Below are 15,673 nucleotides of genomic sequence, written 5' to 3'. Positions count from 1 at the left end.
CTTATGTACAAGCCCAAGCTGGTTACAATTGCTGGAGTGATGCCTACAAGGTAAAGCTCACCTAAGGGCAGAATTTTACCCTGAACCCCTTTAAAACCAGGTTTCAGGTTGAGAAGTGAAGCATGTAAGATGATGTAGCTTGGATCCATCATTTACAGTCAGATTTCCTTCAATTCTCTTAAACTCCTTCACCCTTTTGCATTCAAAGGGAGAGGGAGGGCTTGCATGGGCAAATCTAGGATTTTGAAAAGGAGGTTGCAGATGTTGTGCATCATCACATATAACAGGACATGCTTTTTTCTATTTAAAGAGAGACTAGAAGCTTTACTAGGGGTTTGCTAGGGGTTGAGCACTATATTTAGTTTAAGATCAAAAACATACAACTGTCTTCTGACTTATTTAGATTTGCCTTTGAATTTGGCTATAGGGTTTTAATATTTATAATATGGTTATGGTAGCTTGGTGTGGTTTCATCTATACATTGAAATTCAGACCATAAGACCTTGTCGCAGGGCACCTCAGTGCCTCTGCTCCTACAGAGGAGAAACTGCCAGGGAGCGAGTGAGCGCGCCCTGGCCTGACATAATGAGCCCAGCTGAGGCTCGCTCAGGTAATGAGCGCAGCTGCGGGTTGCCGGAGCAACCAAGCAGAGCCAGCTGCCTGTAGGGGGCAGGACCTGGCCCTTATAAAGCTCAGGGCTGAGGCTAGGCTGGCAGTTCCCTGACAGCAGTTGGAGAGGCAGGAGCTCCCTCGGCCGAGATATGGGAAGGAGCCTAAGTTGCAAGTACAGCTCAGGATAACCCTGGAGGCTTGAGCTATGATGAGGAGTTATGGCCAGGCGGCTTGCATTTGTGTTACAGCCTAGGGGCTTGTGGTTTTGCTTTGTGTTTGTGTTATTACACCTGGAGGCTTGGGTGAGGCTGTAGGGGTTGGAGGAGGCCTCAATTACTCACACGCCAGTGCGTGAGCAACTGGCGGCGAGGAGCGCAGCCAGTAGGTCGCGGGTGCAACCCGTAGGTTGCAGACGGGGACCTAGACCCCGGATTGCGTGTGGGGGAGCATAGACCCTGAAGGTGCAGCTCGCACGCCACTGCGCGAGCAGCTGGCGGCGAGGAGCGCGGCCAGTAGGTCGCGGGCGCAACCCGTAGGTTGCGGACGGGGACCGAGACCCCGGATTGCGTGTGGGGGAGCATAGCCCCCCGGCCCCAGGAAAGGGGCAGTATTACTGAGGAGCCCAGTGGGGGTGCGGCGAGCCCCAGAGAGGGGGAACGCCATTGTATGTTATTGAGTAGCCCAGTGTGGGCGTGGCGAGCCCCCCAGAGAGGGGGAACGCCCTTGTACCTTATTGAGTAGCCCAGTGTGGGCGCTCTGCGAGGCCTGGGGCGTGGTATCAGGGGAGGTAGGAGCCACGCATAGCCCATAAGGCTAGGGCACTTGGGTAGCGCCCATTGTACGGGGAGACCCACAAGGGGTCCAGGAGCTGACAGGCCCGAGGAAACACAAGGCAGCCTCCCTATTATATATTCCATCAAGACATGGCGGGCGAGAATGGAGGGTGCCCTCGGGCCGGAGTAGCGCGGTGAGAGGGCCTCAAAGAGATCACGGCCCTCCGTGAGGACCCCACCGTGACAGACCTGAATACCTATGTTGTATAGACAGGAGGTATAGTCATCAGGTACATCTAGTTGGAGGATGTTCAGACTGCCTTTTGCTCTAGTCTTAGTTAACCTTGTAATGTCATTTGTCACCAGCTCATGTGTAACAAGAGGCAGAGCACTCCTTATAAATAATCTCGCATAAGGATGCAAGTGAGTTTCAGTTGTTTCTTGACTGGACACAAGACAGTGGATCTGAGAGGCTTCTGCATATCCTACTCAGGTTTATTCAGTAGCAACTATGCAGATCAGTTTTGGTCCAAAACCCACTGAGATCAGTAGGAAGGCTCTATTAACACAAAGAGGATTTGAAAGATGCCTATAAACCACTTTTGCAGAGGACTGGGGTAATATATTTTTGTAGCTGCTGGTTGATATCTAAATATAAGAAAGAAGGAATGCAAAGGACAGAAAAACAATATTGAAAGAGGGAAAATGGAGAATTGGAAAATACTGAGATATGAAAGGAGGACAGATGTGATCCATAAGAACCTTTGATCTGGTCTTTTAAAATTTTGTCTCAAACTGTAGGTGCTGACGTTTGTTTAAAACTATAGTTTTTAACCTTTTTGGACTCAAGACACCCTTCACTGGACTTGCAACACTCTTCTCTAACCTCTGTGAATTGAGAAGCACCAATTTCAAAAACTGATGTTATAGATCACAGAACTTATTCCCTGGCAGAGGGGCTGGCCAGCGGGGGTCAGGGATCATTTAGGCAGGGACAAGCCTGAGTCTGCGTTTATCTACTTAGTTTATCTGCTTACACCTCACGGCACCCTTGAAAGGAACTGGTAGTACCCCAGGATGCCTGAAGCACCCTGGTTGAGAATCATTAGTTTAAAACTTAATATGCCCTTAATAAATTAAATGAAGAGAACCAATATTTTGTCACTACTTTTTCATATCCCGTGGTGTCTTTTCACAGAGAGGAGATGAGAGTGGGGCCACTGTGCTGCTGAAATGTGCTCTTTACCAGGCCCCAGGACCATTACATTATAAACGAATTTCAGAATCCTTCACAAATGCTAGGGTTTGTAGAAAGTGTGTCCTCAGCATCTCTGGCCCAAATCCACAAGCTTTCTCCATTTTGAATTCTAATAGTACCTTAATATGAAAGTCATTGTCCACAAGGATGTTTTCCGGTTTCAGGTCTTTATGTACTAAACCTTGCTCACTTAAATAAACCATTCCTTCAATGATCTCCAGGATAAACCGCCCTTTCAGAGGCATAGGAATTGTGGACTAAAATGAAGAAAAAGAAATACAGATGACTGTTGTTTTGTTTGTATAATAGTTATATTACTATTTAAAAACAATGTTGTAAAATGAAACAAATAGCCTTTAAAAGGCATCCTTTCTCCGCCTTACACAGTGTCTTTGCTCTAGCTGGGAAGGAAGGAAGAAACAACATCCTTTTATGGTGTAATCTATGCCAAAGTACACTGGAGGAAACTTGAGAACTCCATATTTACAGTGGTGGATCAGTGATAAGTAACACTCACTCTGTAATAAACCCTCAAAGGACGCATCCCTTCAGCTCTCTCAGAAATTTCAACAGAATGGAATACATGCATCTGAGGGTGGTCTTTGGCCTAATGATTCAAGGAGACTACTGTCTGGTCTTCTGAAACAATCAAAAATTACTGCCATGTTCGATCCTGGAAATAACTCACTAGGGGCTAAATGTCGTCTTCTATGGCCAAAGCCTAAGTAAATGAGACACGTGGGGACTGAAGAATGGTTGGGGGAAACAGTTTTTACCCTGCAGCTTGGTATCAGAGCAATTTTACAGGTACTTTGCTGCTACTAGCCTGCCACTAGCAACAAGTACAGTCACCTAAACTACCTATATGGATAGAAGGGCACCTCTGTAGCCTCTCTCCTCCACTTTGCCAAAGAGAAAAGTCCTTGAGCAGAAATCCACAGTGTGTGGGTATAAATGACATCTCAATGAACTGCCCTCCCTGTTTTGCAGCCTTCACAGCTGTTGCTGCACTTGGCCCTTAAGCAGAGAGATGAGGATCAAGAACGGAGGAACTTGACTATACAGTTACATCTTTAGTGACAAAAGCAACACCGTGTCCCTTCCATGCTTCTTATCAACCCTCAACAGAGAATTGATTTAACTTCCTCATACTGAATATTGAATAAATATATTTCATGTATAACCCACACCAAGGCTTAAACACCATACTGCTCACAATCTCTGCCAAACAAAAACAGAAACAATGACCTTTAAAAGAATCCTGAAAAACTATTTAATTTTTAAAATGATTTTTAAAACATTCAACAGCATTAGCTTGCAATGATAATGACTGACACATTCCTGAACAAGAGAGACTTTAATCCCTGGCCTATGGGTTCAGTGTTCAGTCCCTGGCCCATGGGCCAGACTTGACCCTCAGAGACACATCATCCAGATGGCAGGGCTTCTCACAGGTTGAAAATGCGGGACAGCCTTAATTGCTACTCCCTCCCCTGCTGCCAAATTTCTGGACCTACAGAGAGCCCCACTGCTAACATGGCTCTGCAGAGTCATTAGGTGTGCAGGGCTCAGCTGGAATGAGGCCCAATCTGGGCAGACAGGGCTGGCCTGAAGAGGTACAGGGCCTGACCTAGGCACATGGGACCCAATCCAGGTAAACGGGGCAGGGCCAAGGCAGTGCAGGGCCTGACTTTGGTGTGCAGGGCTAGGCCAATCCAGGAGCCCAATATGGGCATGCTGGGACATGCCAAGGCAGCATGGGGTCCAATCTGAGTACAGAAGACCTGCTTTGGGCCCACAGGACCCAACCTTGAGCATTTACCCAACCGTGAGATCTGGCCCTGTGTCACTCATCTGGTACATAGGGCCCAAAGATTGAGCACCGCTTTTAGTTCTCTACTCACTGTTTTTAGCATGTGCATCAGACTCCCCCTGTGGACATACTCCATCACCAGGGAATAGTTCCCATCTTCCAGAATGACACCTAGTAATTTCACCACGCGATCATGTTTTAGTTTGCGCATAATCTTGCCTTCCTCCAGAAGGGAAGCATTAAATCTGTGGAAGGGAAACAACAGGGTTACATTGTGTTCAGATGCCAGATTGGAGAGAGCATAGGCAGGCTGGCAAGTCCTGTGGATTCAAGATGAAAGAAGCAGCAGCCAAAATAAGAAACCCACTCCATGATCTTTGTAAGAAAACAGGCTAGATCTTTAGTTAAATTTAAATCAGCACAGCTCCATTGACTTTAGTTTACATTAGTGGTTGGCAACATTTAATAAGCTATGGGTCAGGACAATCTAGTGCGGGCAGCTCTGGCAGCATGTCAGGTTTTCTCTGCACCCGTGTGGACACTGAGGTGCTGGGCAGGTCTCTTCCACTGGCTCCCCATTTAACTTTATCCCCCAAATTACCTTAGGGTTTGATTTTTCATAACGGCATAAGCAGAAGTTTTGTATGCTGAACAGTCTTGTCTAGCTAGTTTATGCATTTTATCAAAAATCAGGCATTCAATATTTTTTGTTGAGGTTTAGAAAATAGTAGTGAGTAATTTTTGAAGACTGGGCTATTGATTGGCTTAATTTACCACAAATATGTATAGTAAGATACCTAAAAAGATAGACAACTAGATTTATCATTCTTAAAATAAGAGCGTAGTTAGACTATCAAATCAAAGTGGTAGTGCATTTCCCAAGATGTTCTATGCCCTCCTCTAAACTTCTTTAAAAAAAACCCAAAAGCATCAAAACCAACCTAGAAAGAGGGAATAGGCAGGGGCAGTAGGGCAGCTGGACAGACCACTCAGTTGTTCTGCTTTTATTTTAAAAAATGTCAGTCTCTACTTGCTATAGCTACAGTAGCAGCCTTCAAAACCTGACTGAAGGGTACTCAATGCAAAAATGTCTGCCAGTGACTGCAGACAGCCTGATAAATTAGTTTGAGAAGCATGAACTGTGCCTTGTATCTTAATGGATGGTAACTCCTGCAAACAATGTTATGTTTTTAGTTGAGACTTAATGTAGAATATTAACACATTTTATAATTCAGTTTAATGTCACTGGTTTTTTAAAATACAGATAGCTTTTAATAATAATAGTATAACCAGGATTCTTCACAGGGTTAGGTTCCCTGGCCCTACAAAGATGAGGGTTTATGAAGTGATGGTGAGTGAACATACAGTGCTGCCATAGACAGCTGCGCAGGACTGCTGAAGTGGTCCAGCTGTTTGCTGCAGTTTTGAACCACCTGGACATGAATGATTCAGGTCCTACTGTACATGGTGGACCTGAAAGGGGAGTATAATTGGTTACATTTTTTGCAAAAGGGAAAGTCTTGGTTTTCTTAATTTATGAAATACTGTTTTACTGGCTGAAGGATCTGGAAATGATCTGCTTGATACAGAAAGAAAGAGAGAGAGAGAGAGAGAGAGAGAGAAATAAAAAGGTTTGGGTTAGATAGGCTCTAGGGACCTTTTCAGGAGCTGCCCAGGCTTGGATGGAAGTATGTAGGTCTCTTTACCCAAGTGCTGTTGTACAGAGACTGTCTCAAAGTTGAATTTCAATTAGGGTTTATTACAAAGACAAGACTACCAAGGCTGTGGACATGGGATGTTTAAACAAACCTTACTGTTTAGCACTAAGGTCTTGGAATACTGCTTGTCCAAAGGCACCTGTCAGTTGGATGTCTTAATGAATTGCACCAACTCTCAAGCAGGGAGCTCTACATGAATGTTAAAAAAATGACTTGGACCACTGTTTTACATGGACTGGAAGAAAGTTAGTAAGGAAAAAAAGAAGTCCAGCCATATTACAAGGGGAAGTGGCAGTTTCCACATAATATGTTGGCAGCTCACCCTCTTCCTGGCTATTAATCAAGGGGAAACTCTTTCTTCTTGGCCCTTTCTGTTATTCTGTAGCTCCTGAGAACTGGTTGGGCTACTTGCATCTACACTTGGCTCAGGCTGGAGCTTCATTTAGGCTTCTGAGCCTACCCTTTAACTAACAATCAATTTAAGGATCTAAGGATAACCAAAGCACCCTTACAGCTAGGGGAGAGGAGGTGCAACCGTTAATGCCGTTTGTTGTAGCAGTCTGCTGACTACAACTATCTCTTAATTCAGTCTCTGCTACTATAATGAAATGCAGAACTATTCATTTGTATTAGTTCTGTTGTTATAACAAAACCCAAACTAGAGGAATGTGTGTCTTTTGTCTCCCTCTACTGGCTGAGATGCAAGAGATTTATGACTACGAAAAATATTTTCCTAGCAGTCCCCAGTGGGCATTTGCACTTAAATTCCTGATTGTATTTGACATTTCACTTGCATGCTTAAAAAGATGACCATGTTATCCCAGAGTTGTCCAGGGGAGTCTTTATTTTCATTTAAATGCACAAGAAAGTCCTTGTTCTTTATACCTTACTTATGGAAGCTATTAATTTAATCAGGAAAACAAGAACTTCATTTTATGGATAAGGCAATACTATAAAAGAGTTAGTTTTTCAGGGGAAGTGAAAATTGCTTGCTGATACCTGCAATATAAGAATACTTTCTGCATATATAGTACCTGTCATCCAAATATTTTAAATAATAACAACACAACACTTTTATAGAACCTTTTTATCTCTCTTAGATCCATGATGAGGCTCCTTCTCCCTGGCAAGGTGGCTTTGTTGTAAATGAGATTCAAATCCATGCTCTCCAACTTACTCAGTGCGTTGGGGTCCTGTGTACACTGTTTTTAACACCACAAGCCCTTGTGTCTTGTGCAAACATAAAGAAACTATCCCAAATCCTCCAGCATCTAGTTGTTCTTTTTTCAATAGATCCTTGCTGTTCATGTGGATATCTTCCAGTGAAATGTCTGCAGTCCCCATGGGTTCAGTGATTTAAAAAAATACAGTACTCCAGTATCTATGACCTAAAGAAGGAAGACTAAGTGTCGTTATCCAACATTCGGCTAGAAAATGAAGATTTGCATATGTAGTGGGGGGGAGGGGAACAATTCTATAACACGGTGGTGCTGATATACAAACAAGGTGCAGTGAAACCCCACCTTTGAGCTGGAAGTGCTTAGCATCTCATGCAATCAGGTCCAAAGATCATGCATTGTGGTTTATTGCAGCTTACTACCTAATGTTTAGGTACTAATCAAACTTTCTTCTTCAGTCTGTGGATCTCCAAGCACTGTTAAGGACTCAAGCTTTGCCCTTCTAACATACAAATCCTTTTTTCCCACCCCATTTGAATACATAAGAAAACTGAAAAAAATAGGAAAGTTAAAAGGCCAGACTTTCAAATGAAAACTGATGAGCAGGGATCCTGGTTTTTCATGATAAAAACAATGCAAATTCTCTGATAAAACCCCAAAATCCACGATTAAAATTAAAGGACCCCCACAGCCTCCACAGCCCTGTTTATGCCCCTTGCCCCCCACCCATAGTCCCTGCCCCCTTGCCATGCCAGAAGGGGCCCCCATCTGTCAGGGCTATGGGACCAGGGTTGGGGCTTTTCCGCCCTTTTTGAAAACAGCTCTTGCAGGCTGCAACTCAACCAGCCTGCAGAGCTCTTTGCAAAAGGGGGAAATCCGTGGATTTCTCTACTAAAAGAGAAAATCCACTTTTTTTTCTGATAAAACCAGGCAATCTGTGGTTTTCTCTTTTCCTGTGGGAAACGGAAAACCCGGATTCCTGCTGATGAGGCAGCTAACTGGATTTTTAGGCATCTAAATACTGTTGCGCAACTGGCCCTTCATGGCTTGCTGAAGACCACACAGGATGCTAGCTGCAGAGCCAACCCCCTCCATCAGGTTTCCTGAGATAAAGTTCTTGTTTTTCACCACAATGTTATTTTTTCTCCTTTGCATGATGCAGTCAAACACAAATTACCAAATCCTCACTGTGACACCTACAACACTGGGCAGTTAGACTTGATGATGCAGGACATTTCCATTCAGTTAAAGTTCTTATCAAACTCAGACGACCAGATCAGTAACTTGTCCATTACCAGATTCAGATGGAATTTTTTGGGGCTGCCCCATGTACAAAGGCAGCAGGTGCATTTGCTTGGTTTTGATAGGTCTTAGGGTAGAAATTAAAGCAAGTCTGACTCCATCAAAAATGTTAGCTCCTGTACAAAACATTAACAAATGTTAACGCTCTCAGTAACCATGCAGGTCTGCCACCTTTATCTGACTGCAGCATCAGGCCCAGAACTGAAGGACCTTGCCTTCACACACTTGTGAATTATGAGCTAGTATCACTACAACCAGTGTGATCCCTTACTACAGAGAATGTGGTCAGTTATTAACAGAAAAAAGTTTTCATAGGATTTGGTAGGATTTCATAGGATTGTTGTTTGGTTTCATAGGATTGCTCTTTCAGTCAGGCTCAGAGTTTGCCCCTGTTCTCATTTCAGCCCAGAATGGCTGGAATCCTGGGAGATATATTTCCAGTGTTGATGAGAGCTAGAGGGTGTCAGAGGAAGGCATGCTGGGAGAGGGTGTGAGGAGATACAAATAGTTCCCTTCCCTTCAAAATTAGGTGGAGGATTACTTGTGGTGGTTTTGCAAGTATAAGGAAAAAGGCTGAATCTATTCTGAGGTCGAATAAGGCCTGGAGAAAGTCTATGGAGGATGCCAAGTGGAAGCCTCTGAAAAGGTCTAACAAGGCACCTGGGTAAGTGCTACAAAAACGTGTGCTTGATGTGAAGTGGTTTGTATGTGGTAAAATCTTAATTAAGAGCTGGCAAATTGAAATATTTTCATGTCTCAGCAGATTGAGGTGTTAAACTGTATAAGTTACAAATTGTTTTGTTTTCACTAGGCTTTTACCTTGCATGAACTGCTGAGTTAAGAACATACTTTGTAGTGAAAAAGAGGCTAGGAAGATCTGTTTGCTTCCTTCTCTGTTTGCCAAGTTGAGAATCAAGTATCTAAACAAACCATACATCTAAATAAACCTGGGAACCAAGTAGTGTTAGCAAGGCATGCTGACAACTGCTGCAGGTTACTCTATTAAGGTAAATGAAAACCCTATCTAAATAGGATATGGAAGCAATATATATGGGACTAGGCAAGAGAGGGTTTGTTAGCTAAGCAGTATCTGAAACCTAACTAATCAGTCTGTTAATGTTAATCAGTCAAACTTGGAAAGGGTAAAATCAGTTTAAAAAAAAAGTCAAGCTCTCACCCGATCAGCACACTAACATTATAAACCAATCATACTACTGAAGCTTTTGTATGAGGAACCTGAAAGGGAGTGTTTTGGTTAGTGAGACTGGTAAAGCTAAGCCTAGACTTGAAAATTAAGAATCTGTGGCAGGGAAAAGAAAATAAGAGGGAGAGTTTGCAGCCAGACCTGGTGCCTTGTTTCCTGCTCCCAGAAACAGTACTTTCTGCTGACTGAAGAGGGAAGGTGGTTTCTACCTCCTTCCCTGTGAGCACAAGTCATGGATGCTCGCTACATGGTCATAGGGTCTCCCTCAGGATTTCATCTGCACCTTGTTTGTTCCTGAGTATTATGCTCTGTTTGGATTCTTATTTTACTTTTTTTTTTTCTTTGAAAGGATTTTTTTTGGTTCACCTGGAGAATTAATGTACCCTATGAACCAGGAAACTCAGCCTGTGCCTGCATTCACATGGAAAGAAGGTAAGATCCTCAGTTTTGGTCCTGTCTTTCTCAGTCTGCAATTGCTTAAATAATTAATGTCTGTAGCAGAGGCAGAACTTCTTATGCTGTTTCATAACTCGGTCCTAATCTTCCATATAATCATTAGCAAACCTCCCATAGGTTTTCTTAGGTGTAAGTCTTAGAAGGGAGGTGTCAAACGTGTCACTGGTTTGAATGCTAATCATGATACTTGAAGACTTTTTTTTTTTTTTTTTTTTACTTCCTGCTTTCTAATTTAGTTTAGAAGTTTTCTAAAAGTATTCTCAGAATTGTATATCAGTAGTAGTTTGCTTCTGAATCAAAAACTGGCACATGTAAGTCAAATACTATCTAACGTAATGATTCTCAACCAGGACTGCACAGCACCCTAGGGTGCCCTGAGATCCTTTCAAGGGTGCTGTGGGATCCCAAACTGTGTTTGCATTGTTAGGTTTACAAATGTGATTTGCAAGATTAAACCCAAAGACTTTAAGTAGAAATCTACAGTTGTGGTCTTTGAGTTCTTGTAACAGAAAAACTTCTCTACTGTTTTTCTGTATGCAAAAAGTAAAAATTAAGAGATGGCACTTTTCAAGGTGTGCCTTGAGTCTGTCCAGGGGTGTTTCAAGTCTAAAAAGGTTGAGAACCACTGACCTTGGCTGGGATGATATAGTTGGGGATGGTCCGGCTTGAGGGGGGGAGGGGAGGGTTGGTCTAGGTGACCTCCTGAGGTTCCTTCCAACCCTAATTTTCTATGATCTACCTAGTTGCTTTTCATTCAAATAACTAGTAGGCACATGCAGTTCTTGTAATTGCATGGATAAAGTTAGCATGCATTATTATTACTATTTTTTTAACGTTGACCTCTTATAGATTCATAAATTGTAAAGGGCTGGAAGGGACTTTGCAAGATCATTGGGTCCAGCCCCCCTGCACTAGGCAGGAAAAACAACTAGGGTCAGGTGATCATCCAGTCTCCTCTTGAAGATTTCCAGGGTAGGTGATTGCACCACCTCTGGAGGGAGTTTATTCCACAGTCTGGACACCCTAACTCTGAAGAAGTTTTTCCTAGTGTTAAGCCTGAAACAGTCTTCCAGGAGTCTGTGGCCATTACTCCTGGTTTTCTCCGAGGCTGCCCTGGTGAACAGTTGTTCGCCGAGTCCTTGATATATTCCCCTGATGCAGCAGTAAGCTCCTACCAAGTTCCCTCTCACCCTTCTCTTTTTTAGGCTGAAGAGGCCAAAGTCCTTCAGCCTTTCCTCATATGGCTTGCCTTGCAAGTCCCTGATCATATGGGTGGCTCTTCTCTGGACTCTCTCAAGCTTTTCCATGGCCTTGTTAAAGTGCGGCACCCAGTACTGGACGCAGTACTCTAGCTACGGTGTCACCAATGCTGAGTAAAGTAGACGAATCACTTTCTTGGTTTTGCTGGGAGATGCATCAGTTGATGTATGCCTGAGTATTGTTTGCCCTGCTGGCTATAGCATTGCACTGACAGCTCATGTTCATACTATGTACCCCTAGGTCCCTCTCAGTTGTGGTGCTAGTCAGGGCACATCTTGATGAGTGCACACGTGCAGTGTGAGGCACTGCAAACTGAATGTGACACACTTGCACCTGTTCATCACACTGCTAATTTGCAGCACACTGGAGTTTTTTGGGGGGGAAAAATGCTGCTGAAAAAAACAGCGCAGTGCACACAGCAGCAGCATGCACTACCAGAAACTGGAGCCTGGCCGGCCAGAGTCATGTTCTGGCTGCTGCCTAGGCTCCAAGTGACCAGCTCAGTCCTGCTGCTGCTCCAGGAGGGCCCCAGGACCCCAGGTAAGGCGGCTGAGGCCAGCACAGGTGTCACCTGGCGGCTCACTGGAGGATATTGCCCAGGGACAAAAAGCAGCAGCACAAATATGTGCGGCTAGGAAGTGCAAACCCAATGGTGCTTGTTGGGACACACCCTAAGAGAATACAAATCCTGTTGATGATCTGGGAGTAATAGAGATCCTCCACCCTAAATTGTTTACAATTGTTCCACACTGCTAATGCTGTTAAAGGTCAAAAGGTTGTAAATAGTCACTTGGCTTAAACAGTAGGCAGCTCGGAGACAGGATTTGCAAAGAAGTTCTGTAACTTTTATGAATCTCAGAAATGTGTCTCTAAAAGGGAGAGAAGAGTGAGCTGGTTAGCACTGGTGTGGGAGACAGCAGGGGAAAGTCCTGAAATAGGAATAGAAGAGATTGACAAATGGGGAACTAAGGCTAGTATCGTTGATGAGCAAAAGGATAGGAAGAAAAAAGGAGACATCTTGCACACTTGCCATGGAAAAGGATTGAATGGGTCTTGTGCCATCACTTCTGGTACTGTAATTTTGATAAGGCAGAGGCTTATAAGAAACAGCTTGTGTAGGCTATAACAGAAGAGCAGTCTGAGGTGCCACAAACAGCATGCCGCAGACACGTGCTCAAGGAAAGGAGCCAAAGGATTAAATAGACTAAGATTATTTTAAGTAACTGCACTGAAAACATTGCTGCATGCCTTGGTATTTTTATGGTATGCACAGAAATGTTGCAAGTACAAACACCAAGACCCCAGAGATGTATGTAGTATCTTTTTAAATGATTCTTTTGAAGGGCAAGAAAGAAGGTAGACTTATAATTGGAACAATAACAGTAATCTGTGGCAATATCAGACTGGCTTTCTTTACACCTGGTTTGTTGTTTGTTAACACTATAGTTAATCTGTTTCTCCTTCACTTTCCTTTACATTTGATCTCACCTTTTCCAATGCCAGGGCCGCTCAACCCATAGCCACAGGTCTCTCCCTGGGTCCATAAACTTGGCAGTGGAGGAACAATAGTAGTTAACAGTGCCACTGCCTTCCTGCTGCCAAATTTCCAAGCTCCACATGGCTGGATTGGACTGGCACCTCGTGGCTGGGCCCAGCTGGCGCCCAGTGTAGCAACATGACTGTGACCTGGACAGGCTGTAGCTGAGTGGCTGTATCAGGTCCCAGGCAGGCTGTTCCTATGTGGCTACGTCAGGCCCTGGCTCTGTGCAGCTGGACTAACCCTGGCTGGACCGTTTCAGTACAGCTGGATTGGGCTCAGGCTGGGCCAACACTGCACACTGGATTTCACTTGGCACATCCTAACCTGTCCAGCATGGGATCCAACAGTGAAATCCTTTCCATCACTGGTGAAGAACATCTTGTATCCAAATGGTTGTTTGATTCTATCCCAATTATACAGTTGATCCCATAAAAAGGTTATCGCCCTACGAAACCCTGGCTTCTGGCTGGACCATCAACGGCTACATCAGGGGCAGGCAATTATTTTGGGCAGAGGGCCACTTACTGAGTTTCGCCAAGCCATCGAGGGCCGCATGACAGGCAGCCCAGGGCAGATTAATGTTAATTTTCTAAATTTTTAAGGGGCCCCGCGGGCCAGATAGAATGGCCTGGTGGGCCGCATCCAGTCCCCGAACCGCATTTTGCCTACCCCTGGGCTACATCAACCTAACACTAGAAAACAGAGGGTGGGGGATTTCAAGGCCTTAAACTTAATTTGGGATTCAGTGTGGGTTTTCACATCACTTGCTGTTGAAAACTAGAGGGCTGGGATGTTGCATGAAGCTGGGGTTGGAGCTGGAGGGCTCAGATTCAGCTCTAGCCTCCTGCCTAATAGATAGATACAAATAATCATGGACTAAATATAGACATTGGATTTATGACACATTATAACCTGTCTAACATCTCCCCAGGTAACCTCTCTACCACCTTACCAGCTATATTCAACCCACTTCCCTCCCCCCCCCCCCCCCCCCCCCCCCCCGCCCTTGACTGCCTCAATTTACATTTTCACTGACTGGCTTTCTCACTTGCATGCTGGCTTCTGGCTTTTTTTACTGTTCCATCCAGGAAGAGCACAGACCAACTGCAGATGTTTCCTCAGCCTGATGAATGGTATTTCTACCTAAAAGCGTGCAAAAAAGATTTTTTCCAACTATTTGGGTTGGTCTAATAAAATATATTGATTTACCCAAAGAACCTTGTTTGCCTGTGCCTTCCAGTGAGGAACTCATAGAAAGAATCATAGAAAATTAGGGCTGGAAGGGATCTCAGGAGGTTATCTACTGCAGTGGTTCTCAATCTTTTTTGTACCAGGACCCATTTGTAAACACTGGCCAGTCCCAACTCAGTACCCCTCACTCCCAATCCACTGCCCCCTGGCTCCATGCCCCAGCCCCCCAGTGTGTGGGGCAGAGGGTGCCCCAAGCAGTCCCTCTCAGGCTGGCAGAAGCAAGGGAAAACCCATGGTTTCCCACATTTTTCTCCTTTTAAAGGAGAATCATTTTTTAAAGTTTGCTTGTGACCCGTCCATATATTCTTCCAACCCACTTTTGGGTTGCAACCTACAGGTTGAGAAATGCTGATCTAGTGAGTACAACCCCCTGCTCAAAGCAGGGCCATCACCAACTATCTCATCTGAGCCAAGGCTTTGTTGAGCCAGGCCTTAAACCCTTGAAGGATGGACTACATGGTCTCCTGAGGTCCCTTCCAACCCTAATTTTCTATGATCTAACTGGTTGCTTTTCATCCAAACCACCTCTGGGTAACCTGTTCCAGTGAGAGAGCTTTTCCTAATATCTCACCTCCATTTCTCTTGCTGCCACTTGATACCATTGCTCCTTATCCTGTCATCTGCCCCACCCCTGAGACAAGTCCAGTTCCATCCTTTTGGGAGCCCCCCCTCAAGGAGTGAAAAGCTGCTGCCAACTCCCCCCCCCTTCTTGGCTAGGGACAAAAGTTGCACATCAGCCAGTTTAAATGATCAGAAACTGGTTTAAACCTGTAACAGAACAGAAGTTCAGTGCACATAAACCAGTTTCAAAATGGCTGAAACTGATCTAAGATAAACCTGATTGAATGTAGTATCAGACTTTAACTGATTGAGGTCAAATTGGTTTACGGAGCTTCTGTCCCAGACCCTTTCCTGGTTTAAGCTAAACCAGAGTCCCCCAGCATGCTCTGCAGCCCTGGGCTGGGCTGTGTTGTCTGCTCCAGAAAGCAGGGTGCCCTGTCACTGCTCTCTAGCTGGAGCAGGGGCAGGGCTGTGGCCAGAGGCCTGCCCAGCATGGAGTGAAGGAGACAGGGAGAGGGTTTATTTCTCCCCTCCCTCCCCTCTCCCACTGGGGGACCCTCTGCCAGCCCTGGCAACTGTCTGCTGGTTGCCCTTGACCAGGCAGACCCTGGAGGGAGGGGGAATGGCAGGTGTAATAAATTCCCTTCCTGCTGCCTTTGCCTCGGGGGGCCACCATGCTCAGCTGGCATCTAGTTAGTGGCCAGGGTCTGGCCATGTTCCCCAGCCCCCCAAAAGCCTGGCAAAGGC

At 44.8% G+C, this 15,673-nt stretch overlaps 1 protein-coding gene and 1 long non-coding RNA gene across 9 annotated transcripts in view; one reads left to right on the top strand and one right to left on the bottom strand.

Annotated features, from left to right (window-relative positions):
- LOC109283852 (uncharacterized) overlaps positions 1 to 15,673 on the top strand; it is a 139,337-nt gene that overhangs the window by 39,683 nt on the left and 83,981 nt on the right. For both annotated transcript variants that reach the window (XR_002091137.2, XR_002091139.2), the window contains exon 2: positions 10,208 to 10,290. This is a non-coding gene — a long non-coding RNA (uncharacterized LOC109283852). The remainder of the gene's footprint in view (positions 1 to 10,207; positions 10,291 to 15,673) is intronic.
- RIPK1 (receptor interacting serine/threonine kinase 1) overlaps positions 1 to 15,673 on the bottom strand; it is a 42,943-nt gene that overhangs the window by 25,951 nt on the left and 1,319 nt on the right. For 4 of the 7 annotated variants that reach the window (XM_006263458.4, XM_019490384.2, XM_014606744.3 and 1 more), the window contains exons 2-4: positions 7,352 to 7,562; positions 4,548 to 4,701; positions 2,763 to 2,900 (exon numbers count right to left, since the gene is read on the bottom strand). In XM_006263458.4, coding sequence (XP_006263520.2) covers positions 2,763 to 2,900; positions 4,548 to 4,701; positions 7,352 to 7,518 — 459 coding nt within the window. In that variant the 5' untranslated portion in view covers positions 7,519 to 7,562. The other 3 variants (XM_019490385.2, XM_019490386.2, XM_006263460.3) reach the window with 2 other exon arrangements.

This window comes from Alligator mississippiensis, chromosome 3 (genome assembly GCF_030867095.1).
Source record: "Alligator mississippiensis isolate rAllMis1 chromosome 3, rAllMis1, whole genome shotgun sequence".
In the NCBI taxonomy this organism is placed as follows: domain Eukaryota; kingdom Metazoa; phylum Chordata; order Crocodylia; family Alligatoridae; genus Alligator; species Alligator mississippiensis.
Note: the sequence above shows the minus strand (reverse complement) of the source record. Positions and strands in the feature narration are given on the sequence as shown.